The sequence below is a fragment of the Xiphophorus maculatus genome, chromosome 8 (genome assembly GCF_002775205.1).
Source record: "Xiphophorus maculatus strain JP 163 A chromosome 8, X_maculatus-5.0-male, whole genome shotgun sequence".
Lineage (NCBI taxonomy): Eukaryota > Metazoa > Chordata > Actinopteri > Cyprinodontiformes > Poeciliidae > Xiphophorus > Xiphophorus maculatus.
This window is the reverse complement of record NC_036450.1, coordinates 10291003-10318460: the sequence shown is the minus strand read 5'-3', so window position 1 is coordinate 10318460 and position 27458 is coordinate 10291003. Positions and strand designations below refer to the sequence as shown.

Here is a 27458-nt window from a genome sequence, read left to right as displayed (position 1 = left end):
TGCAATGGATTTAAAAATACTATGGACAAAAAAATGGACAATGGAACCTGGATGAATAAATTAAAACTGAAAGGACAAATGGACAGATATAGGGATGAATGGACTCATGATGATGACAAAAGAATCAAGAAGGGTGAGTGTTAGGAAGGACAGATGGATAAATGGATGAATGACAAAAAAAATGAATGTATGCACAGTAGACCAATGACTGATAGAAAACAGAAACACAGATTTTACACAAATCGATGATGAATGAATAAAGAATGGATGGATGGCAGACAAATGGAAAGACAGGTGGATGATGCATGTATAGATTGATAAAAGGTCAAAGGTTTAGCAAACAAATGGATGGCAAATGTAAAAGTCACTAAGAATTGTTCACAGTAGTTTTATTGTCAGCTTTTTAGTCATTCATTTTAGGATGAGAAAACTATGTGCCACCAACTGTGCTCTTTACACTTTTGTTGCACAGATCTCATTTTAAAAGTCATGTTGCTATTTTGGTTTATCCCTGACCTCTGGCCTTCCCAGCCTCTCCCATAAGCCCAGTTGTGGTCTGGTTTACTGGCCTGCTTTGTGTGTCCATCAGAGGGTGAAATGCCCTCACAGGTGGAATGCTGGGGGGCTGGTCCGCTATAAAAAGATTTTGGTATGTTGGTCTGGACTCACTGTTGGGCAGCCAGTGAGTGTGTGAAAGAGCAACTTAGAAGGGCTGAGAGCTCTGTGCCTAGTTTAGAGCTAAAAATCCAAGGAAAACTATTAAATATGACTGCTGTCCACCGCTTAGTTATTGTCCGCCATGGAGAGAGTGCCTGGAACCAGGAGAACCGCTTCTGCGGCTGGTTTGACGCTGACCTCAGTGAGAAGGGTGTGGAAGAGGCCAAGCGTGGAGCCCAGGCTATTAAGGAGGCAGGCCTGAAGTTTGACGTGTGCTACACCTCAGTGCTGAAACGCGCTATTCAGACCCTGTGGACCATAATGGAGGTCACTGACCAGATGTGGCTGCCCGTGATTCGCACCTGGCGCCTGAATGAGCGCCACTATGGAGGCCTCACTGGTCTGAACAAGGCAGAGACCGCCGAGAAGCACGGTGAGGAGCAGGTGAAGATCTGGCGTCGATCTTTTGACATCCCACCTCCACCTATGGATAAGGACCACTCTTACCACAAAATCATCAGTGAGGTGAGACACCTAAACTTAACCATGATATAGCTCCCTACAAGGGCAACAGTCTGCTTCTGTTTTGGTTCATTCCAGTCCCGGCGTTACAAAGACCTGAAGCCTGGTGAGCTGCCTACATGCGAGTCTCTGAAGGACACCATTGCACGTGCCTTGCCATTCTGGAACGAGGTTATTGCTCCACAAATCAAAGCAGGAAAGAATGTTATCATCGCTGCCCATGGCAACAGCCTCCGTGGCATAGTCAAGCACCTAGAGGGTGAGTTTTGCAGTGAGCAAGCGGGCACAGTTGTGTTGTTTTTATTTATAAAATCTAAAACTCTTAAATAGTTTCCAGAGATTTAATTCAAGAGAACAGCACAACTATGAATAGATTTACATAGAAGAAAATACCTTGAGATACTAAGCTTTTGATTCCAGTGCTTATAAATAGTCTGCAAAGACTCTTGCACTGGAGTGCAGGGTAGAGGGTCATGAGTCTGGTTCCCATTACAGTCACGACCTTTATGTTGAAAGGTTGTACATTTTTAAGCAGTGGTCAGGGATGAATAAGGGAGTTTCATTCACTGGGAATAATAGAAGAAGTGTCTGGCAAACAATAAGAAAGGCAGATTATTTTGTATCTATATAAAAATATGTAATTAATTTAAAACATAATAAATGTGAAGAAACTGGATGGTTAATTAAACAATTATGTAAATTTGTCACTGATTCATTAAAAATAACACAGATTATTTGAAAAATAGACATTTAAATTTAATTTAATAAAATACTTATTTTATTCACAAAAAGCATCTAATATTTTAATGTATTTTTCAAATAATTTTATTTTCACTATATGCAACAAATAAATATTCATTTAAGCAGTCTGTCATAACATCAAAGTCAGTGTGAGGTGCTAAGGCTGCACTATACACTTTTATTGGTCTGCTTTAGACTTCCTGTGCACATTTAACCAAAATAAAGTTGGGGGCAATTTGTCAAGAACAATGACAATTAGTACTGTTATCTAGCCATATATTTATATCAGTTCAAATACTCATACTTCTGATTTCAGGGGGTTTTTTGTGTTGTCTTTTCCAGATATGTCTGATGCAGCCATCATGGAGCTGAACCTTCCAACAGGAATCCCAATCGTATACGAACTGGATGCAAATCTGAAGCCGGTCAAGCCCATGTCTTTCCTCGGTGATGAGGAAACCGTGAAGAAGGCCATGGAGGCTGTGGCTGCCCAGGGAAAAGCTAAGAAGTAAGCCGGCCACGGAGGCTCCACGAGGAAGCAGAAAATGAGACTTTTCATCCCCTAATTCTTCCAGATTTTCCTCATATTTCATTCCAGATTGGGGAAATGGTTAATGGGTCTTTGGGAGGAGGGCCAGGCCCCCACATTTTACACAGCCACACATCACTCAGCCCTTTTAAATTGTGGTCAAGCTCTATTTTTTGGGTTCACCACTCTGGCACATCTAATAAATAAGTCATGTTTGTATGTCTGGCTTTTTCTTATCCTCACATCTTGTCCTTTTTTTATCCCCATATTCACAGTCATCTTTTTTCTATACACCCACACTTTTCCATAGCAATTTGGAAATCAGTGGTTTCAGCAAAGTACAAAGGTGCTGTGAAATTTTATCCTGAGGTAGCACAAGCGGAGGGGCGGAGGGGTTGGATGTGAAATGCAGTCTGAGAGAAAAGTCAATGGGTTCATCCTGGCAGTATTCCCACAATGCAGGCTTGTTTGTTTTCAACTCTAATCAGATCAAAGAGAAAAATGCGATAACAAAATGGTTTTAAGTAACTACAAATCACACAAGTAACAGCCAGTCAATAGCTTTTAAGACATATGGACCATGTGGGAAATAATACATTAAACATAGATATGGCATCACTCTTATCACTCCAATAGCCTGCACATTTAGCAAGTGCAGCAGCAAATTACACAAATGTCATTCAATTATAACCCTATAGGTATTGCCTAATGCAAGTGTCCAACAACATCACAAATAAGAATCAGTAGTGAGGATAAAAGTCAAATGAAGCCTTTATGTAAATTCTCAGTTTTTATATTTATTAACAAGAATTAAAGACAATGTGGTACTTAATGTGCACTATTAGAAATGTTACACTGTTAACAGTTCATTTATGTTAAGGCATGAGTAAAATAATTTCAACCTTTAAAAAATATATTTACAGCCACACTAGTCCCACTTTATTCTCAGTGGAGCATCAAATTAAATCCAATGCTATCTGAGACTGCACTTTCACAAAGGTCACAATATCAAAGTGTGTTTACTGAAGTTACTCCATGTACATGATGCATACACTCTTTGGGGACACTTTTTGATGCTATCCAGTTTCTAAGTAATTTACCAACTGAGCAGCTTGTGATTAGAAACTGGAAGCCACACACTGAAAAATCTGATGTTTTTCCCAGTTTATTAAATACACCATAAGTGAACATTACCTATCCAATTTGTGCATTAAAAAATGAAAAAAACAAAACAAACTGAAGCAGCAATACGTATAAATAACATGAACATAAATATAAAAGGAATTTGGACATAATAAACCTAATAGGCATATTACGTAGGTAAAGCGAATAAATCAGTTATTAGTACCAAATTAGATACCAAAATATAAATTTGCATCAGACTTTTTATAGATCAAAAATATTTAACATAATTACTTATGTTCTATTTTCTGCCATCATCATTATTTTATTGAGAAACTTTTTCTTTTTTACCCGTTTTGTTGATTATGCCAGCCTTCGTTCCTTATACTTTAAAGCAGTTTATTTACATGTCATTGTTAATTTAAAAACAGAAGATTTTACAGTCACCAGATCAGACCCACAAAAAGGCAAAACGAGACATAAGCCAGTAAGACTCTGATCAGTACATTTCTAATTTACAAGTTGACTGCAACTACTAAAGCTATTTTTATACATTTTATTTAAACTGTTTGTTAATTAATCACAGCAGGAGACCACAAATTTTGAAGAGGCAGAACACAAAGTTTAAAAACTTCTATTTCACAGCATTCATTATGAACAAGTAGTATGCACAAAACATAATTTTACAAGTCAACAGTTTGGACACTCAGGTTACCTTTTCTAAATCAATTTTAAAACTTTATTGCAATTATAAATACATCAAATTATAAACACTCGATCTTTTTTCAGTATCCATATGGCTTGACATTATTTTTTGCTTAATATATTTTGAAAACTTCTTTGACAAAAAAAAAAACTAAACAAAAGAAGAAACTTTAGACGAGGTACAGCCTGATATTTCAATGTTGTTGCATTGCCACCTAGTGGCTAAGTGAGTAACTGAATGAAGAACTGCAAACAATACATAAAAATAATTCTCCAAGGCTCTGATGTGTGTCAGGAATACTTGATGCAGTCTTCAGAAGAACTTTCATCAGCAGCTTTAGTATTGGTTTGTCTCCTAAAGGACTTGAAGAAGCTTGGGAGAGATACAACCTTATAACGATTCTTCTTGTATTCAAGTGCTTTTTGTGTTTCTTCTTTTGATGCACGTACATCGCCTCCAGCACTGGTGACATTCTTTTCTATATTGTTGATTAACTCTCCCTGGTGGAAATTTTAAAAAGACACAATGTTAGTCATTTCATCAGTTATATTTTAAATCTGTTCTCAATGAACATTTATTTTTGGGGCAGACATTTTACCTGCATTTCCAACAGAATGGCTGTGTCTGTAAATATCTCATGTAGCTCTTTAATGCTGCACTCCAGGCTGATGATGTCCTGATGACGTCCTTCAATCTCAGAGAGAGCACGACTTGAAAATTGGGCATCAAAGTGGATCTTTTTTAGAGGGTAAAAAAGGGACATTATTTTTATATACTTACATCTATAAATATTTTTTTTTTATTCAAATACCACAAGATTGTATTGGAAGAATATCTGGGATTTCACCCACATTAGATACGAAAATGGCAAGATTATCACGTTGCAGCATATCCTCCAGCTCGTCATCTGTTGTGACTTTATCCACTATGGGAAACAAATGAGAAATTAGTACTTAGAATCTGTAGCATGTAAAATGGAGGCAAATTAGAAATTACAAAATGAAATAAAATCTTTTACACAAAACAATGGAATCATTGCAGTAAAAGAAGTGAAAAATTGTTCGCATTTCTGGAAGTTTGCCGTAGAATGTCACAATTAGTGTGTTATTCTAAGCCTTAATTAAGACAAAATACTATTCTAAAACATAACAGCACACATAACACTGCTTCAAAGTTATCCCAATTAACAAACTGGATAAAGAGATTAACACATACTCTATTGGAATGTGGTTTAATATATCAACCTTTTCCGGCTCAGCGATACATAAAGTAACAGAATTCAAAACAATCTTGGCAGGAAATTGAGTGGATGTAAGTCATATTATTTACATGCTAAATAAAACAATCCTGCAATTTTATGACTAGAAATGGTAAAGAACAAGACCAGAATCTGCTTTATTGGCCAAGTCTATGAACACAAATGAGGGATTTGACTTTGATCTCAGTTTGCTCTCAAAGAAAAGCATTGAAACTGGAAATAAAAAGCAATTACTATTGCAATAATGACTTACCAATCTCGAGGTGTCTCTGAATTTGGGCCTTGCATTTCTCTCTGAAGGAAATCTGTATCTTATGGTAACTCTTCATGACTTCAGAAAACCAACGAGTCAGGTGTGAGTGCTGGCAGAAGGGAGTCGGCAAAAGTATTTATTTGGAAGCCAAGGTTAAAATTTGCAATGCAATGACTAGTACAATGACAGCCTATGACATAAAGCAGGGCATATGCAATTACAATCACAACCTGGTATGATACTAGGCTTATATTTGCTAATTTATCATTTTTTATGCAATTAAACTGTGACATTAGGATTATTGTTACAGCATAATCTCACAAAAAAAATCAATAATGTATTTTTATTTTGTTTGTTGTGGCACAGAGCAATTTCTTTGTTTTTCCACAAAATGTGGAAGATAAGAAATGCCATTTAAGGCTGATGTTTGTTGAACTTCACTGAACTCATTAACCATTTTTCTTCTACATCACAAATATAAATGTGGAGTTTTCTAATTCCTACAGGAACTTTGACAGCAATAGTTTATTTTGGTCAGATGAGACCAAATTTGAGCTTTTTAAACAAATAATGCTTCTGGTCGGTTTGGCCTTAAACAAAGGATGTCTTTGTATGAAAGCACCTCATGCTCATTATAAACAAAGATGTTATTCTGTGGATAATTTTCTTTTTCAAAAAGACTGAGAAGCTAGTGAGAGGGCACTAGTTTCTCAGAACATAAGTATAGAAGCAATGATTTGATTTAAAAAAAATGAAATTACTATCCATGAGAAAAATTAAAGTATTAGGTACCAACCTGATTCCTCCGAATTCGACAAATTACAGAGTTATTAGTTTTGTTGTCTTCTGATGAACAGTTCTTCTGCATTACTGAAATACACAAGACAGATCCAATGTAATTACAAACCACATCAGATAGCAACTAACATGCGTTCCAGGTTTCCCTTCACAATTTACATAGCAAGGCAAAATATTCTGAGAACTTTTTATGATTGAATGATGATGAGCTGTAGTGGACAGTGATATTTCCTCTTCTATTCATTTGCCAATCAAATTATACCATTCTGACTTCACTCCAAGTTTTTAAGGAAGTTTGGTGTTCAGCAAAGCTGCACCTATTTCAAATGATTGTTCAAAGGGAAATATTAAAAATGTACACAAATATTGCATAGGTTCCAGCAGAGAGCAATTTTGACTCCATTTTGTAACACCTACATTTTAATTTGGTTTGGACCAACTTGGCGTTGTTCCTGGTCTCGTTGTTTATCAGCTCCAGTTCATCTTTACTTCCTAAAAAAACCCAGATTGAACAAATTTGCTTTATAAAGTGAGGAACTCTTTTTTTTCAGCATTTTCTGTGTCTAAACCAATCTAAAAAGCTTAGACTACATTTCTCTTTATGGTAGAACTGTAATTCAGTAATTTTGTGTAACATAAAACAGTGTATTTAAGCAAAATCTAGCCAGTGCAAAGAAAATGTATAGAAATATCCCAAAACATTGGTTGTTCCCATCTTAAATTCTGGAAGCATGGTTACATAATCTTTTTCATCTCCAAATAGCACAGATATGCTTACAGGGCATTGCTATACTGGTTTCCGCGTCCCTTCTGTAAACAAATAAAGCTCTGTTAAACTTCTCATATTTCTGTTGCTCTTGTTGTTTTTTTGTGTGTGTATCTTTAGGGAGCTTAATAGAACACTGAGTTGCTACACAATTTAAATGCTTCACTGAATATTCCAGAAAGTCTTACCTTTGTGCGAAGAGGAAAGGATGCAGCAGTGTATTTTTTCCATGTCCTCTGTTTGGCTGGAAATTTTTTCAATGAGGTTTCTTATCTCACCCACCTACACACAAAAATCCCACCAACATTAGGCTACTTGAAATGTCAGAACAAGCCAAAAAACAACCACCAATGTTGTCAATGTTTTCATCTCTGTTCTTTGTTTTTTCTGTAGAGAACTTTAAATTACTGTTTATGTAAATGATGTTATACATATACAAACTTGCATTTCCTCACTTCTTTTTGCAAGTGTTCATTCTTGGTAAACTACATTGAATCTGTGACAGTAAAAGAAAACAAATTGCTAAAATTAGTTTTGTGTATGGTGGTCCATCACTTCACATTAGGAACTTAAAGTAGATCAGCTGGCATTAGCAACCTGAAAATTATATATAAAATTATGACATATTTAAGCTGCAAAAGGAATAGGACACATTTGAGACTCCAATGCGCTCAATCAATTAAAATGCAAGCAATTAGAATTTTTTTCAAGCAGAAAGTAGGTAGCTTATAGTCTCCTAATACTTAGCAGAATATAATGTGCACATGAATATAAGTAGTAAACTTTTAAGGGCACAACAGATTCATAACATACATTTTATTTTGTAGTTCTTGGTCACTGTTCCCCTCTTGAATGCCGCCCAATACAACTGCCCCCAATTCTTATATCAAAAACCACCATGGTCTGGACAGCTTACCAATACCCAAAACAACCTTACACACACGCACTCACACAAAAGGACCATTTTGAGTAACCAACAAACCATTGCCATGTTTTTGTGTGGGAGCTACAGAGTAACCAGAAAGAACCATGCAAAAGCCACCCACAATGACCACTGCCCAAGATTCAAACCATGGAGCTTTTGCTGCGAGGCAACCCTGCAGGCCATTTAAGTTTTACTGTTGTAAAATGTAACTTTAATCATGTGCGTTGTGAAGCAGCTGTTAATAAGTCTAACAAATGACAAACAATGACTGCAACCAGAATGTGGCCAAAGCTTCTGGTCTCAGTGATGTTGTGACTAACTCAGTTTTAGGTGCAAACTTACCGTTTCAAAAAATTCCTCCATTTCGGCTCCTATCGTTGTTGAATTGCTCATAGTATCCGTTTGGCGTGACTAAAAAAGCGAGTGGAAATTTACTACGCCACCTTAATGTTTTGGCATAAATATAAAAGTGCTTCGCTGCACACAAAACTAGCTCCTGTTCTCTTTTAAAAGCTTTGTATGAAAAAACGGTTTTTAACTCCACTTCGGTGGAATTTGTCACAGCTACAAAATACTACACTATTAACAGTCAGGTCACCCACGGGATTAGACCTCACCTGAAGTCTGTCCGTCCTCCTGGGGGATGAGGTCATCGAAGGCACCTGTAATAAAAGGCGTGGGCACGCAGGCGCGTTCCCGTCTAAACAAACAAAGAGAGCTTCAGCAAAAGCCATGGTTGAACAGAAAATGACTGTATTTATTAAAACGAAGTTATGGATATTTATCGCTAAGCTTTACGCCTATTGCGAAAAAGTGTAGAGAAATGTTAACAAAAACGCAAACCCTTACAGAGTTTCCCGTTAATATGAAGCTGGTTCCCGTTTTCGGATTGGTTACTTTGAAAGAGTGACACACCTGTAAACAGCCGGATTAACCAATAAGAAGACGAGAGCTACAGCTTCTGGGTGAGTTTCATAACAGTCAGCCGCCGAACAACCTACGAATAGGCGATGACCAAAATATGAAAGAGGAGTTTTCCTGAGGAAAACGAGTTTTTGCCGAAGGTGTAACGTCGAGGCCAGCTTGTTAGAGGGATTTGAGTTCCTGTAAGTCATAACCACTGACTGCCATGTGTAACAGATGGCACATGTTAAGCCGAATCATTGAATTTATTCATTGTTTGAGACGATGTTGTTATGTATGCAACCAAGCTATCGTATTGCTTTCATATGAGTAAGTCTGTAGTTGATAATTACGAGTTGCTTCAAATGTAAAATGGCTATAAACTCCACCTACTCGGTGGACAGTCCTGCTTTCTGGAGGAGTAAAGGGGCGCACCCTGTCTCTCCATGACCTGTGCAAGGGCGACTTTGTACAATAATAAGAGTAAACTATACAATTGTAAACTATACAATATAAACTTGTATAGTTTACAATTGTAAACTTGTAAACTATACAATATATGATTATTAAAGTCAAATTGAGTAGCCTATATTCCACCAATTTTAGCTGCTCTAAAGTTGTTGTTATTTTTATATCATTGGGGAAATTGTTCATAGATAAATTCAATTGAATTGTTTCTTTTGATTTACTGGGTGCGTAAATCACCCAGCAAATCCTCTGGTGCCTTATAAACAAAACAAACAACAACAACAACAAAAACAAAACAAGACAATAAATAAATAACCAAAGCAACAAGACAATACTTAAAAAAAACTTTTTTCTTAAAAAAATAAAAAATATTCAGGACTGTTAGCTCTTCTTTTCTATTTATATAAAACACCAGCAAGCGAAAAAAGAGTTAGGAATACTGAGGTAATTTTACCCTGAGGTAGTTTTTTTCTGTTTAATTTCTTCTCTGATTTGTTCTAATCTTGGTAAAAGCATCCATACTCATTAACAATAAAGTATATTTTTATACAATTAAAAATAAATGTAATTGAAGCATTTTTGGGTTTAAATAATTTACTACTCCACTGCATAACGTCTTTTAAATTGATCTGAATGTTTAACTTTCAGTTATTCCATGTCTTTGTATTTACCTGAAATATGCATCTAACACGGCCTATTTAAAATTCAAAATGGGCTAATAGAGAGATAAAAAAAAAAAAGCCACAAGATAATAGCTTCTTTCATTTCTTTCCAGGATGTGGGTTTAATTTAAAATCTCACATAGTAAGAAGGATAGGAAGGCAGGTAAAAACCTCAATGTTGGATAACTGAAGAATATACTCACTTTGGGGTCTGAAAGTCTCCATGACATGAAATGTTATTAATGGTTTTGTATGAAGGTTTTGTACTTGTATGATCGGCTGTGTTGTCTGAATGGTACATTGTTTTGTATGTCTTGCACATGCTACATTAAATATGCACCAAACTTCAGATTCTTGATTACCTTAAGACAGAATGAAATAGTGAAACATGCTTTGGATGAAGTTTATTTCTGTGTTGAATGCTTTTGATTCTACCAGCTGAATGCGACCTTTGGTTTCATTTTCTGCTGAGGGCTGTAACACAAACATTTATTATTAAAATAATTGGCAGACAACAGTGTCTCTGGATCTGCAAATCTGCCATTTACCCGGAGCTTGACAAGGGGTAAGCGACCTCTGTGCCTGCCTTCAGATCATAAATATTGATGCCACGGTATGCTCTTTCTCTTAAACAGTAATGGATAAGCCTAAGAGAGAAAGATTAGCACACAAGGCATGTCAGACTGAGTTCTGCTAAATCTTTTTACTTGTACTTGTAAGAAAATACAGAGCCATACTTGTTCCACACTGGATCTATTTCCAGGACTCTGGGGTCTCCAACCACAACCAGCAGGCTTCTGGCTCGAGTCATTGCCACGTTGAATCTCTGAAGAGATTCAGATTGTAAATACATAGGGTCTAATATATTGACAGCCCAATGACAAAGGTCTTCTAATAAATGTATCTTTTATCAAAGTAGTATAAACTTAAAAAAGAATCGGAATAAATGTAGATTTATTTTATGGTCCTTAAATTTGCTACAGGGTGAGATTATGTAACTGCGATAGAAAAATGCAACTATTTTCAGGCTTTTGCACGTCTTTAGATTGAGTGCAAATAAATGTAGAGGGAACTCTAATGATTGTGTTGGAAATAAATTGCTCACTAGGCTGAAAAGTAAAAATAAATGTTAAAACAAGATCTTCTTTTCAAACAAATCTTGTGGAAGATTCAGAAGAAAATCAAATACATCCTATTAAAAGACTTATAACAAACATCATTGTCAAGACTAAAGAAAAAAGTTGCACATATGAGAAGTATTTGAAAGTTTTTCCAGTAGTTCTGATGGTGTCAAAGAAATTGTAAGATTGTGCTATTGCAATGAGAGAAAAATGAAGCCTTTTTAATTTTAGCAGAGTAAAAGTTGTTGATGCTCCTGCATTATGTATACTACCACCGCTCTGGCAATGAGTTAAAAAACATGTGAGGAGTACACATCTAAGAACAATGAGATATTTCTCACCTTCTCATCCTTTACAAAGCCCAAGCTGAAATGTTGATTAGGTGCAGTCAGGCCGGGATTGCTGCGCACCGTGGACATCAGGATTACATCTGACTCTTTGCCCTGAAAGATCTCAACTGTGCCAACCTTCAGAAAAAGGAAACAAATTTAGAGTTTATTTAATATATTTGCAAAATTGTAGTAATTTCTGAAAAGTGTCATACCAGGACATTCTCCAAGTCCTCTTTGACTAGATCCTTGTCTTTGTGAAAGGCTGCATTAATCTTCTCCACCTGTCAGAACATAAAACAGGACAATGAAGGCAAAGAGAATTACACGTTCTGCTGATTTGGTAATAAAGACTGTCTTAATAAAAAGTCTTTACAGTATTTGACACAAAGAATTTGCAGAGCTTTCCCTCAGTTGTGGAAGTCATGAAAACATTAACCCTCTGATGCATGACATATTGACTATACAGTTTTCCAAGAGTGGGTCTTTTTGGACCCGAGTTGAAATCAACATGTTTTTATGCTACTTTTGTCATTTGGATTCAAAATCATGTTTAATATGATACTGTGTTGGAACAATGTCAGCGCCCATTATGTGTGTGTGTGTGTGCGTGGGGGGGGGGTAGAAAGAACCCATTTCTTGAAACTAGCTAGCTAACCCAGCTATGCTGTGTATCATGGATGCGTCCATCCATCCATCCATCCATCCATCCATCCATCCATCCATCCATCCATCCATCCATCCATCCATCCATCCATCCATCCATCCTCTGTTTATCTGGGGTCAGGTTGCGGGGTAGCAGCCTAAGAAGGGAGGCCCACAGTTTGCTCTCCCCAGCCACTTGTTCCAGCTCCTCTGAGGAAATCCCAAGGCGTTCCTAGGCCAGCTGAGAAACATAGTCCCTCCAGCATGTCCTGGGTCTTCCCCGGGGGCCACATTTTCTCTTTTGGTTTTCTTATCCAGGGTGTCAGACACACAGAGAGAGACACAGACACACATAAAACACATGCACACAAATAATACACATGCACAATAAATTATAGGCAGTAATGTTAGCTAGCTTGATTAGATAACTAGTATTAGCTAACTTCAAAGAAGGCTAATAGGTTGATTTGTGACAATAACACTGTCACAGCACTGATGATTGACACACACACACACACCCACACATTTGTGAGGTAAAAATAAAGATAATAATTATATGTAAAACTTCTTGCTTTGTGAAATATTATTCAGGGGTGAGACTTAGGACTCTGTATGGTTCACAAAACAATTTTTTCCTGACAGTCACAGTTGGTAAGAAACAAAGATTCCGATTAAATTCCATAGGAAATGAATGCGGGTCCTTTTGGACCCACTTATGGAATATTAGGGTAGTAATATAAAACATGCTATTTCTTAAAATGTATAAAAAGTAAATTAGAAATTCGAATTGCATGATATCAATGGCATGTTTGTTGAGGAATACCTGGAATATGAAGTGATGAAAACTTTTCATTAAAAAGATATTGCAAAAAGATGACCTCACCGGGTCCAAAAGAACCCACTTATGCATCAGAGGGTTAATAATGAACATAAAGATTAAATACTTACTTGTTTTGTGTATGGAGTAACAATACCAATTTCTTTTGGTCCAATTTTGTCTAGACCATTTCTGCGGCGATATTTGATTAGGGATTTTAAGTATTCCTTCAATACATCCACTTCAGCCATATTGTAAACAGATGGGCTGTTGAGGTCTTGTTCTTTCATGCCTGCAACCCCATGGAACATTAGAGGAAAATCCTGATCCTCAGAGAAACAAGATAAGATTAGAGATGAAGAGAAATTGATGGCAAGATATTTTCTCTTGGTTCTAATTACCTTCCTTGGCAGAAGTTCCCAATTACTATATAAACAATCCTCAAGGGAACTGCAAAACTGGAGTTCGGAGTCATAGAACAACTCATTGGGTATTTTCAGAATTGCAGGATGAGACCTAAGAAAAAGCAAAGATGTGGAAACGTTTGGAGAGAATTGGGGATGGAAGCTTTTTGTTGATAGGATATAGTGACAAAGAAAACAGTGATGATCATTTGACCCCTGTGCCACTTTACGTCTGCAGTTTTGGTCATATTGGATGTTTCACACTAATAATTTGCACAAACTTTGGAATTATTGCTTACCCACTCTGGTAACCACTGATCTGAAAGTAATTATAATCTACTTGTTTTTCTAGAACAAGGAAATGTGGTTGGTTCAAAACAGATATTACACCTGAAATGATTAGAAACAATGTGGATTGGTAAATCTATATTGTACAGTGTAAAAGTACCTTGAGACTGAGCCTTTTATGTATCCCCATAAACTGATACAAAAGGTTTTCTTGAAAATGGTAAAAGTTTGGGATGAATTAGGAATGAACCAGATTCAAATTGGCAAAGAGATGAACTAATTTATGTCACAAAAACATTTTCACAGAAAGCAAACCTATAGTTCCTCAGCAGTTTAGTCATATAGCGACTGTTGAAGCCGTTGATCTTGTGTTGTTTGTACAGTCTGATATCCGTCATTAGTCTCTCCAGCATGGACACACCTGAAAATAGTGAACACTATTTTCCTACTCAAAACATGTGAATAGTCGCAGTTTTCTGACTGTTTCACACACTTAAAAAAGGCAAAAACTGAGCTTAGAAATTATAGTTTGCAGCATCTACAGCTAAGATGATATGTTTCATTCCATTTTCTTAAGGTAGTCAGATTATCTAATTACCAAAGCAGCTTATCAAGTTTTTTTAATCCAGAAATGTTTGACATGTTTTGAATCATATTTCGATTAATTCACTTAGACCTTTACATATCAATAACACTGTATGCATGGTGCTCACCCAAGCCGTTTCTCTCTGCTATCTTTGATAAAATAATAGGTCCCAACTGTTTCGGGTCACCTGCCAGAACCACTTGGCCACTATGTGGTTTCAGCAATCCTGTCAGAAATCCATTGAATACACTGTAAAATATGTTCTTAGTATATAGTATTTTAAACAAAGTCACCTTGCTCACCAGCTATTGGAATTAAACACTCTGTTTCTATAGCCTGGCCTGCTTCATCCACAATGATGTAACTGTAATGGTCTGGAGGAATGCCACCTGTCACCAGCCTGTAAAAAAAAGAAGTGTATGTTTACATACAGTAATTTAACGTTAATCGTTGCACATGTTGCAGCTTGGATAAACATCATATTTCATTTGTTTCAATAAGGAATTTCTCACAGAAGATTTTAACCTGCTGCAAATGGGCCCAATTTCTTTGATGCCTTCAAATAGATCAAATAAATTACAAATAATTTAGAATGAACATGGCAAAGATGACAAATTTGAGATCAGCTAGAGATACCACAGATCTGAACATCAACTCATTAAATCAATTTAGCCTTTCTGACTCTTTCTGAATATGTGAGAATTTGTGTAAAAATTGTGCCATCATCAAAGAAATAATTTCTCTGAAGCAGAAAGTTGGCAAAAAAAATATACTGAAATATTTTACAATTTCAGTAACAAGTGGGGCTCAGCATACTTATGAAGGTTTTTTTTTTTTTTTAAATGTTTGGTATCATTTGATTAGTATTTGGGACAAAGAAGCATTCTGATTGTGACATCTCCAGTAGAATATAATACCTTCCAGCAGTTTGAAGGGTGGTGACCATGATCTGGTATGTCATCAGCTCCCCTTTGGTCGGTATCTCAAAAGAGTTTGTTGCAACATTAAAGCTACAGTGCATCTGCAGTTAAAACAGACAGCACATACAAGCATGTCTAGTACACATTAATATGAATGCAATAGAAGTTAACTTTTACAAAAAAATGCCTTATGGTATTTGTACCTCTAAAATATTGAACATTGTTAGTCATGCTGTCTTTTCTCTCCTTCATTTTAGTTGTAATAAACAAAATAAAAACAGACAGAATCCAGACCTTCACATGTTGAGGGATCTTTTCCACTTTGTAGCTTATAGAGTAAAGGCGAAACACTTTGTGGGGTACAATGTTTTCTTCCAGGATCTTCTCACAGAGGTAGTCTGTTGCGCTGTTGGAGGGTGCACAAACCAGGATTTTGGAGTCTTGAGTTGACACAATCTGCTTGATGACTTCAACCAAAGTTACTGTTTTGCCTGACCCACAGATAAGAGAAATGCATATTGTATTACATGCCAATCAGTTTGGTCTTGGCATACAAAACCTCATACCATACCTGTTCCAGGTGGACCAAATATGAGGTAAGGGGCCGGTTTTGCAGAACGGGCTAAAATGTGTTTAATAGCCTTTTGTTGCTCTGGGTTGTTTACAATCATTGGTGGACTGGAGATGAAGAAACCATTTGTAGTTACTTCAGTGGCAAACCAGGCAAAGCAACTTGATTTTCAAGGTAGTGTTAACTTTATTACATACTGACCTGGTGCATTTTGGGATTACAGGTGCAAGGCATGAATTGTATGCAGAACATAGCCCAACAGGGAAGAGTAAGTCCCTTAGTAAATGCTTGCGCGCTAGTGCTGCTGCTCTGTGTTGCATACGTAGTGGTATTCTTTGAAGTGAAAACACAACACTGCACCTCATGCCTATGTTGTATTCTTTTGGAAAGCTGAGTTTAAATTCAAAGCAACTGAGTCAGTACCAAACAAGAACACGACAAAAAAGTTAAAATATACTGTAGCTTGCAAACATGTTCACATCTGTGGAAATTCTCCAATGTTGACATATTAGAACAACAAACTGCTATTTATTTTATCAGTATTTTATATGATAAACCAATGAAAAGTACCATAAACTAAAAGGAATTCAATTTTTTTTTTTTCATGACTCGGAAATCAGAAAATTGTGGGGCACATGCAGTATATTCAGCTACCATTAGCCAGCACTTTAGAGCCATCTTTTACTGTATTTTGTAGATACTACAAGTCCTTTGGGGTGTCTCTCCACGAACGTTTATTTACAGAAATTTATGATTTTTATGCTATGGAAAATATCTTAACCTCAATCAAACTGCATAGAGTGTCTGCACATTCAAGCCTACATTTAAAATGTAAACTCACTCGTTTGTTGGAAAATAGTTTGAACTAATTTTATTAACTTGATACTTCTTTTTGCAGAGGGAGACTAAATTAATAGTCTAAAAATAGACAAGGTTATAAAGAAAAAAATAGGTTACTTTCCAATTACTTTTGCTGCATTCTTACATTTCCTCAAATCTAATGTAGATTTGCTCCTCGTCCACGTCATCGACCCATCCTTTGTATATCCTGTCACCCTGCTTCAAAGGAGTCACCAGTGCCTTGCATCCAGTCAGAACAACATTAGACATGTTTGAGACATCTTCTGCCTGATGCAACATTAGCAAAAAGATTTAAGTTTATTGTTAATGTGACACAAGGTTGTAATTTATTAGACTTTGTGTCTCAGATGGACGTGTCACCTTTAAAATCAGTATACGTTTTTCACTTTGATGAGTGACAACAAGTATATCTTCTTGGTTGCATTTCTCAAGAGCGGTGGAAAATGCGTACTCCTCTAGATAAAGAAGCAAGTGAAATCGCCAAGAGTAGTTCCCCCACTTAAGTGGCTTTTTCTCCAAATCTCTGAAAAAAATCATTGATATGGTAAAAGTGACAGTACATTTAGAGCCATATAGCTTTCAGTGATGACAATTAATAGCAGGCAAAAGTCTTAGTTGTAATATAAGTCCATGGTATTGGATTAATATAATCAAATCACCCCCATGTTTAAACATTTGAGAACAACAAAAAAATGTGAGAGATCAAAAATTGAACAGACATATCTATGTCTTTGATGTTTGCAACGTTCTTAGGCAATGGATATTTCCTGAGATACACCATTGGTCTGAGAAAGACCTCACATCTGCAGAAGTGAAAAACAAACAAGTTACATTGGGCAACATGAAATAATAGTAACAAACTGCTCAATGTTTCACTACTTACCCTGTCAGAGATGTCTTCTTTGCAGTCTGGAAGTTCTTCTCTACTTCTGACCTGGCTTGAGAGTCCTCATTCTGAGGTGTTTGACGGATGACCTCCAAGAGGCGCATAATGTCAAATGTTTCTGAATGCTGACAGTCTCTTTTAAACTTAAAGACTAGCAGCTGCTCATAGAGGCCGGAGTGGTCGGAGGAGAAATGAATTTTCATTCTGTATGATTCTCCTGGAGCCAAAATGTAGGGAAACATTTTTTCATTTCATTAGCTCAGCTTGTGATAAGTTTGGGTCCACTTATTTTATGATTTCAGAGTAAAAATTACGGTATGTGAATGATTAATGCTTTGTGTCAGAGGTTTACATACCTGGCCTGAGAAGGTGGTCTTTGATGGTTTTGATAATGTTTCCATCCTGACTTTTGACAGTGAAAATGTTTTTCACAAAATCAAAGGTCTTAAAGGTGAAATACACCCGTTCGACACCTGTGTTTTGTATGCGCAACGGCACAAATTTCTGTCAGAAAGAACATCTCACAAAATAACTGCAATACTATCAGTCACAGAAAAGCACATATTTATGTAAAGAACAATTGTAAAATCATTAACAACTGCAATAAAAAGGATGAATGGAATAATTCATAAATATCTAAATGTTGAGCCTGTGCATAATTGCCAGATTCAATGGCACTGATCACAAATTGCATTAAACTACCAAATCTATATCACTGCACCTTAACCATTTTAGTTTCGGACCAACAAGAGCGGTGTTTTTGGGGAAACGTATGTGTGTCTGAAAAGCTAATTTTGTTTGTGATTGGCTGATTTAGGTTATAAATATGTCAAATTAATCCCCACCAAATTGTTGCTTGCTAACCCCAAGCAAACTCAAGATGAAAAACTGTTTTATATGTCACCGCGCTAATATAGTGGTACGAGTTGCTCACAACAGTGTTGCTCACCGCACTCATTTGCTTTTCCAAATTGATATCTAATTAGAAAAATGAACTGCTGAGCATTGATGAATCAATAATTTCAACTACACCAACTGCTGAGCAAAAACTTGGCAAGATTCCTGCACTGTCACTCAAACATCCGGGCAACAGTGACGTCATTTGCGATCAGTGCCATATTCATTTAAATGTTCTTGGGAGGATTAAGCTAGTATTTAAGTGATACATAAGAATTGTTGAAGTTAATTAGCTTGGTCTCACCTCATTTTCTGTCACAGTGATCGAAATTTTCTCCTTCTCTGCATAAGGATTTGAAGTCACACTAACTTGACATTTTTGGAAGGTTGGTTCAAGCCTGAGATGGCAACGCAAAAATAAAACAAAACACTTGGTAATTCAACTGCACTACCAAAGAAACCCATAATACAACATTTTTGTGAGTTTGATTATTATCATGACTTTTTTTGTTTTACATGTTAAAAATACATTTTATTTAATTTCAGAATTTTGCTTGAGTATTCCTTTTATCTGTGGTGGAACAAGGGTGCAAGAAAAAAAATTAAAAACTTCAATACATTATAATTAACAACATCAGTATTAATCCCATTCATTTGTCAGAAGATTATAATACAAAGCCTGTTTGACTAATTATTGATAGCTTATTTTATTAAATCTTTTAACATGATAATAATTAGTAGGTTTAATTTTCATGCTGAACTTCAAATATTTCTAATGTTTCAACCATTTACCATTTATTCTTGTATCGCTGAAATGACTTTGCCATCTTTTTACGAAGCGAGATGTTTTGTTGGGCTAGTGTTGCCATCTCTTCTTCAGTAAATAAGCGGGTTGGTTTCTGGTCACCTGATGCTCTCTCTCCTGTTTGTGTATCAGACTTCAGAAAGAAAGTGACATTAAAATAAAATTGTAAAATGTTTATGTCCAGTCTTTTGTTTCAGCTTTATGAGTTAAGAAGGATTTCTAGACATTTAGAATAGACAAATTCAATCTGATTATTTCATTAATATAAATTTAAATGTTCCTGGGAGGATTAATGATTTAACATATGAAATCATACTAATTATTGAAGTTACTCAGCTTGGTCTCACCTCATTTTCTGTCACAGAGACATCATTTTTCTCCTCTTCACAAGATCTGGAATTCACTTTGAGCTGATATTTTATGAAGTTTTCTTCACCCCTGTGTAGATAGCAAGGTAAAAAAAAAAAAATCTGATCATCATGCTACAACTGCACTGCCAGATATATCCAAATTTTGCTGGCATGCTGAGAGTTCATTTTATTTTGCCTCTAGTCTGTGGAGAGCCAAGAGAGCAAAGATTGTATTGAAATATGCAAGGGAAAAAAGAAGAGCCTTTACTACATTATCAATTAATAAGTGTTAATCTCATAAATCTGTCAGAACATTATAATAAAATGTCTGTCTGTCTGTCTGTCTGTCTGTCTGTCTGTCTGTCTGTCTGACTAATTATTGATTGCATATGGACCTGATTGCTTACACATGACAACAATTACTAGATTATTTTCATGCTGAACTCCAAATAATTCTGATGATTCAACTGTTTACCGTTTGTTCTTGTATTCCTGAAATGATTTTGCCATCTTTTGACAATGCAACATGCCTTGGTGTGCTTGTGCCAACTGTTCAGTAAATAAGAGGGTTGGGTCCTGGCCATCTGATGTTCTCTCTCTTGTTTGAGTATCATAGTTCAATTGCAGATTCTCAGCTTCATCCATTTCTTTCTGGGTGAACAAAGTATTTAATAAATACTTTTTTGAAAGGCAGTAGTGTTTTTGTGTTTGACAATTAATGTATCTGTTTCTGAAGTAAGAAAGGAATAGTATATTAAAATTGTAAGATGTTTTTGTCCAACTTTTCTTTTTAGCTTTATGAGTTAATAAGGACTTCCAGGTAATCAGAACTGACTGATGCTGTATGATTATTTAGATTATTATGATCAATTTTGAAATGTTCTTTGAAGGATTAAACTAATGCCTTAAAAATACAAAGCCATAGACATTTAATACAGCACATAGAACATAGTAACGATTGGTCACCAAGGGAGGGACACAGTGTCCATGCTGTGTGATTTTTTTAAAAACCTTACAGTTAAAAATTAACTCATACTTAAGACTTATTGAAGTTACGCAGTTTGGTCTCACCTTGTTTTCTGTCACAGTAACAGAATTTTTGTCCCTCTCTTCATAAAGTCTTGAAGTAGTTCTGAGTTTATATTTTTTGAAGGTTTCTTCAACCCTGTGTAGATGGCAAGGTGAAAAAAAGACATTTGATCATCATGCTATAAATGCACTGCCAAATCTACCCATAATTTTGCAAGCAGATTGAGAATTTGCTATATTTGTCCTCTAATCTATGGTGAGCCAGGGGCACAAAGATTGGATTGAAATATGCAAAGGGAAAAAAAGAACATTTAACATATTATAAATAATCACAGCAGTATTAATTCCATGTATCTGTCAGAACGTTATAATAGAAAGTCTGTCTGACCAATTCTTGATTGGTTATGGAGATAAATGCTTGAACATGATGTAGAGGGGTGAAAAACAGGTACAGTAATCAGTAAATAAAACGCAAAGTATAAAAATAGGCACCCCAACATTATTTTTCTTTTTCTATCCTTAATTTTTCATTGTGATATGTTCTTTAGTGTTATTTCAGTCATTCAGTGCAATACCACATATAGCCACTCGAGGCGCCTGTCGCATTGGTGGCATAGAGCAGGGTGGCAACACAGAAGAAGAATAAACCTTCCTGTTATACGCTAATGTAAGTTCAAAATATGTGTCATCTTTTCTATTTCACAGGTCAGTAAAACTGTATTTTGATGCACTTATGTTATTTACCTTTTAGAGTTGAAGAAGTTCTTGAACCGAGAGTCAAAAAGTGAGCCATGTTATGCAGTTTGTGATCAGTTTCGTGTAAAACAGGACATATTTTTTCGGGCTAAATACTAATGCTAGCGGACTTCGTACGTGTGTTAAGCTAGCTGACAAACAGCTAAATGATTACAGAATTAATTCTGTATTTTTGCACTTTTCAAAACGGTTTTCCCACAAAGGACATAATTTTGGTCTTTTTATTTGCCATTTGGACATTTCTTTGTGGGTTATTGCAAAAGCCAGAGAAACCATATTGTTATGACATTTGATGAGTAAGTAATGGTTGCCTATGTTTAAAGCTTAGTAAAGAGACACAGCATTAAAGGAGCATTACAGTTTTGTAGTTACTTTTTTTAATGTAAGAGATAAAATACTCTTATTCTTTTAAAGCAATGAATACAGTTAAAAGCTGAAATGCTTAAATATTAAAGTATGTTTTATTTGTGCAGAATAAAACTTGTAAAAGCTATTAAAAATAGTTAAAAGCAAAGTCATATATTTTAAGTTTGAGAGTTAAAAATACAGAAGGTCTGGGAAAAAGGGACAAGGTATTTGAGTTAAAGCACCAACTAAAAAAATAATATTGTTTTCAAGCCACTTGTAACATTCCTAATGTCCTTATGAATCAAAAGGATATTAATAATGTCTTTATTAATATTCTTTTAAACCGTTCAGTTTAAATGGATATTATGGCTATTTGTGATGTCATCTCAAGGCAATTTATTGCAATTACTTAGTGATACCTGAAGTATTTGGTACCTGAAGTATTGAATACGCAGTATGTTTATTACACAGAAGAAGAATTAGCATTTAACCTTCCTGCTAAATTCTAATGGAATCTCTATGTTTGTGTCTCATCTTTTCTATATTGCACCAGCACATGTGGAAAGGACAAAGTAACCACCTTACCTTCAGTCCATCCTACGTAGCCAGGTAACAATGATAACAATTAGTATATTGTTTACATGCTAAACTTCAAATATTTCTTATGGTTCAACTGCTTACCATTTATTCTTGTATTCCTGAAATGACTTTGCCTTCTTCTGACGAAGCAAGATGTTTTGTTGGGCTAGTGTTGCCATCTCTTCTTCAGTAAATAAGACGGTTGGGTTCTGGTCACTTGATGCTCTCTCTAATGTTGATGGCAGATCCACAGCTTCATCCATTTTTTTCTGATTAAACGGGATTAGATTTATTAAATACTTTTTTTTTTTTTTTTGAAAGCCAGTAAAGTCGGTTTGTGTTTGTGGTAATTAATGTCTCAGTTTCTGAAGAAAGGAATAGTTCTATAAAATTGTAAGTTGTTTATGTCCAATCTTTCTTTTTAGCTTCATGAGTTAAGAAGGATTTGTAGGTAATCACAATTTGCAAATTGTGATAATAATTTGATTAGTATTGATAATTTAATTAGTATTGAAGGATTAAACCAGTGCTTTAAAAAAATAAAGTTAAAGTTACTTAGCTTGGTCTTACCTCATTTTCTTTCACAGAGACAGATTTTTTCTTTTTCAGTGCACAGTGTCTTGAAGTCATTCTGAGTTTATATTGTTTGAAGGTTTCTTCAAGCCTGTGTAGATGGCAAGGTAATAAAATACATGTGATCATTGTGCTACATCTGCACTGCCAAATGTATCTATGATTTTGGTAGCATATTGAGTATTCATTTTATTTGATCTCCAATCTTTGCCAGTAGTTCAAAGGTTGTATTGAAATATGAATGAATAAAATAAAAACTTTAAACACATTAATAATAGTATCAGTATTTATCCTGTTAATCTGTCAGAAAATGATAATAGAAGGTCTCAGTGACTAACTCATTATTTGACATGTGTTAGTCATTTGACGTCCTACATGCCTGTAGGATGTCAAATGTTTGAACATGACTATAATTAATAGATGTTTTTTCTTGATAAACCTTGAACAATTGTAATGTTTCAATTGATTACCGTTTATTCTTGAATTTCTGAAATGACTTTGCCCTCTTATGACGAGACAAAATATATTTTTTGACTTGTATTGCTATCTCTACTTTAGTATATAAGAAGGTTGGGTCCTGGCCACCTGGTTCTCTCTCCCCTGATTGTGTTTCAGACTTCAGTTGCAGATCCTCAGCTTCATCCATTTTTTCTGGTTAAACAAGGGGAAAAAATAGACATATTTTTTTTCTAGGCTAGGCTGTGTGTCTGTGTTAATGTCTCACTTCCTTTATTAAGAAATGGATGTTTAAACTTGAGAAATCACACATGATGTAAAAAAAATCTAAGGAGAAACAGTTGTATCTAAACTATACTTTACTGATATTGTAGTGTTCATACAATACTAATCTAAAATGTGCCCCCTAGAATAATAAAAAAAAAAAACTAACAAAAAAAACAACTTTGATTTAGATGCACAGTGGGCATCTGGAGTCACAGTCACAATTTTTTTTTCTATATAATTAAAAACCTTTAAGCCTAAACTCCCTGATGTGACAAAAATGCAAATAGACAAACAGCTTTTTTTTGTACACAAGAACGAGGCTTCAAGCTCATTGAAACAAGCATAAAATGGCCATTATATTTCTGAATAGAACCTAACATATTCACATGACCCATACACCTGACATGTCTTTTACACGGATATGCTACTCGTTCAGAAGTTTACTAAATATTTGAAAGTTGCATGTCAATTTTGTTAACCAGATTTAAAACCTATGTACAACACTATGAGTAAGATTAAACATAAATAGCACAACCTCTTGGAAAGTCTCACTTACTCTTTAGTTTGTTCAGGTGGAGACCCCAGTTAATGTTGAAGCTGAAGTTAAATGTGTTATTATCTGATTTTAAAACAAGGCATATTTGAAATTTGAAAATATCTTGGCAACAGTCTGGTTATTTGTTTTCATTTATTGTTCTAGAATACTCCAGTTGCAAGTTGATGCTTTTAAAATTGTTTTCTTTTATTGCTTGTTTTGTCATTGTAATTTAGTTACAACATTACTGTTGTATATTATTGATGTTCCGTGCAATTCTAGCATTGTTTGTCATTTTTAACAGTGTTATTACCATGGCCACAGTAGTTGTTTGCATGCAGAAGTAGGTTTCAAAAACAGGAAATCTAGAGTGCAGAACTAAATTCTCAATAGTTTGAACAGAATAATTACAGGGAGAAAGCAGGCAAAAAAAACCCTGGAAGGTTATTATTCTTGGTTAGAGATTATAGTACATTTTTCTTAATTAAACAAGAAATATGTGAAAATTATATTAAATCTTCCAGTTTAGAAGGTTTGATTTCTCTCTAGATGTCTGAGTATTTTAACAATATTTTTTAACCTTCAGTATTAAGATGACATAAAAAAAGTTCACTTACAAACCTCTCATTTAGTGTCAGAAGAAGAGATCTATTTAAACCTATTAAAAAAAAGTCCCCAAAACGTCTCTAAGGTAAAAATGCATGTAGGACAAAACAAAATACAACAAAAATATTTGCAATAGTTATACCCCTAAGTAGAATGTGGTAGTGTATTAATGATCATTATTACATTTATTGAAATAACTGAATTATAAAGATTTGTTATCCTCTATTCCTGTCTTGTGTTTAATTCCAGTGTTGTTACTGTGCTTCACCTTAAATTATTTTACGAAAGACAGAATTATTTCATGCAGAAAAAGTAATTAAAAAAATTCTGCAACGTACAGAAGGCCAAAAACGATCTGTCCATGCTCTTTCTCAGCTGACAAATTGCCATTACTGCCTTCACTTTTGTGTCACTGCACATTTGGCAAACCTTTTATCACAGCAGGGTGGAGGCAGGAGGGACTCAGGTGCAGCCATTAAAACGAATTTGATGTGTACAAAGTGGCAAGCTCTCGTAATCGCAGCGATTAATAATGCTCGAGCCAGGAAATCGTTGATCAAAGCTGTAAATGTACTCGTTTTCCGTAACAGTATCTGATGTGTCTACTGCAGTTTATGTCTCACCAGGTCCTGAGGGTTGCTCTGTTGTTTCAAAGAGCTGAGGTTAAGTTTGTGTGTTTCAGCCTCAAACAATGAAAAAGAAAAAATACATTTATTTAAAAGCCCAACAGTGAAACTTTTTACCAGAATGAAACAAAGTAATCCTGAAATGTTTTCGTTTCTTGTTACTGTGTAACTAAATTCTTAGTTTTTTAATTGCATAGACAATGTTTATAGACATCTTGGTTTATAATAATATGCTAAAGTGAATAAAGAACCGTATTATTAGCCTCAAAGAATGCTACAGTACATCTTTTATTCTTTCATCTTTGCTTTTTTTCAACCTGCAACTGCACCAAGAGTGAGTTCAGTTGAACGCTATTTAATTTTTTTTTTTTTTTTGTAGTACAATAAACCCGCAGTTTCTCCAAACTGCTTCAAATTCTTTTTGGAATGCAGAATTTGGAGCAACAGAAGCCGGTGACTAAATTTACTTTACAAAAAAACCCACCTTTAACCTTTTCTGTCATTTAGTTAAACTTTTGTAGAGGACTCTAAACCCTCACAATGGTTGTCTTTTTAAATATTTATTTTAACACTTTGTCAGGCTTTGTGAGACAAATATACAAATAAAACAATGCAATGCTCTCCAATCTCTTTTGTTGTCAGAAAATGCAATAAAGCAAACAGAAACACAGATTATTGTATTTTCACAAGCAAACTAACACACAAGTCTTTACTGTCTCAGTATTTAGAATTTTATTAGTATTAGGTATGCATGTAAGTACATCTTTTGACCACTAGAGGTAGCTTGAACATTACTAAATCAGGGCTTTATCCCTGCAGCTTAGTTTTAATGAATGTTATTCCAATTTTCAACCAGTTGTAGTATTGAACAACTTCTAAGCAGTTTATTCAGATGTGACTATAAGTTTTTTCAGTGGCATATCCTCACACTAAACAACTGAAAACATTCTTTAATTTGAACTTGTTCATGAATTTGATTTAAAAACAATTTTTTTTACTAAACTGTTTATTGGCAACTTAATAATTTCTATCAAATTGCAATGCATTTTAATATATTTTTTTAAGTTGTTAATCAACTTGAGACTTTCATTTATCAATCAATGTGACCGAGAGGCCTATTTAAAAAAAAAACAAAAAAAACTTTTCAAAATATGAAATAATAGAGAAAATGCAATTGAATTGAGGCAGATGGACCCATATATGTAATAATGAAAAACATATTTGAAATAACTGGGACTGTGACAAACTAAGATGGACATTGTTGTTGGCAAAGTGTGAAATCTTTAGGTCAGTAAGTCTTCATTGCAAGTACTAAATGACATTTATATGAGTAGTGGTTGTTTGGAAGGGAGTTTGCAAATTGTACCAGAAAATTATTTCCAACTGTGTGCTTTGGTTAGATTAGTTTGACATTGAGCTGGTCAGGAACAAACACTTCTGGGGTTGGTTTAGTGTCAAACAAAGACTAAATATGTGGTAAAACATCTCATGCTCACCTTAAGTATAATAAGAGCCTGTTTCACTTTAAAAGTTCCTGCTTAAAGTAAACAGTCAAGAGTTCCTTGAACTAGCAGGACATTTAAACAGAAATATGGTGACCACTAACCAAAAACTGATCATTGTAAATTTTAACAGATAAAAATAATTCAAACTTGGTCTAAATTAATAAAAATTAAGATAAACAAAAACAACCTTTTGCCATAAATACCTAATTTCCAACACCTGAATCCTTTACAAAGCCTGTGGGTTGAGCTGAAGAGCATGAGAGGATAATGAATGATCTAGAGAGATTGTGCGAAGAGGAATGATCAAAGACCCATCTTTGTTTTGAAATACAATAGGAAAAGACTACGTTCTCGTTTTACTGGCAAAAGAGGCCTTTAAACAATATTA

The 27458-nt window shown here is 35.1% G+C and overlaps 3 protein-coding genes across 4 annotated transcripts; 1 reads left to right on the top strand and 2 right to left on the bottom strand.

Annotated features, from left to right (window-relative positions):
• The first annotated feature begins 652 nt into the window (after nt 1–652).
• Nucleotides 653–2668, top strand: LOC102219400 (phosphoglycerate mutase 2). The gene is made up of 3 exons (XM_005803944.3): nt 653–1182; nt 1258–1438; nt 2263–2668. The coding sequence occupies exons 1-3, from the start codon at nt 766–768 to the stop codon at nt 2430–2432; spliced, it is 768 nt and encodes a 255-aa protein (XP_005804001.3). The 5' UTR covers nt 653–765; the 3' UTR covers nt 2433–2668.
• Nucleotides 2669–3596: 928 nt separating this feature from the next.
• On the bottom strand, nt 3597–9048 carry LOC102226921 (syntaxin-2-like). 2 transcript variants are annotated; one of them, XM_014470585.2, is made up of 9 exons: nt 8895–9048; nt 8620–8688; nt 7541–7634; nt 7004–7078; nt 6585–6658; nt 5789–5897; nt 5129–5202; nt 4876–5013; nt 3597–4777 (listed from the first exon to the last, which is right to left on the bottom strand). In XM_014470585.2, exons 1-9 carry the CDS (start codon nt 9009–9011, stop codon nt 4568–4570), a joined length of 960 nt encoding a protein of 319 aa, XP_014326071.1. In that variant the 5' UTR covers nt 9012–9048; the 3' UTR covers nt 3597–4567. The 2 variants fall into 2 exon arrangements, with proteins under 2 accessions (XP_014326071.1, XP_023193765.1); XM_023337997.1 differs by lacking the exon at nt 8620–8688.
• Nucleotides 9049–10699: 1651 nt separating this feature from the next.
• Nucleotides 10700–23721, bottom strand: LOC102227176 (putative helicase mov-10-B.1). The gene is made up of 27 exons (XM_014470587.1): nt 23546–23721; nt 23073–23166; nt 22605–22771; nt 20862–20955; nt 20266–20441; nt 19788–19878; nt 19428–19573; nt 18940–19033; nt 18095–18242; nt 17736–17955; nt 17572–17655; nt 17213–17375; nt 16977–17119; nt 16193–16381; nt 15992–16098; nt 15715–15911; nt 15418–15521; nt 14803–14900; nt 14628–14726; nt 14230–14335; nt 13624–13738; nt 13354–13551; nt 11976–12044; nt 11773–11898; nt 11048–11136; nt 10859–10957; nt 10700–10784 (listed from the first exon to the last, which is right to left on the bottom strand). Exons 1-27 carry the CDS (start codon nt 23719–23721, stop codon nt 10742–10744), a joined length of 3435 nt encoding a protein of 1144 aa, XP_014326073.1. The 3' UTR covers nt 10700–10741.
• Nucleotides 23722–27458: the final 3737 nt, after the last annotated feature.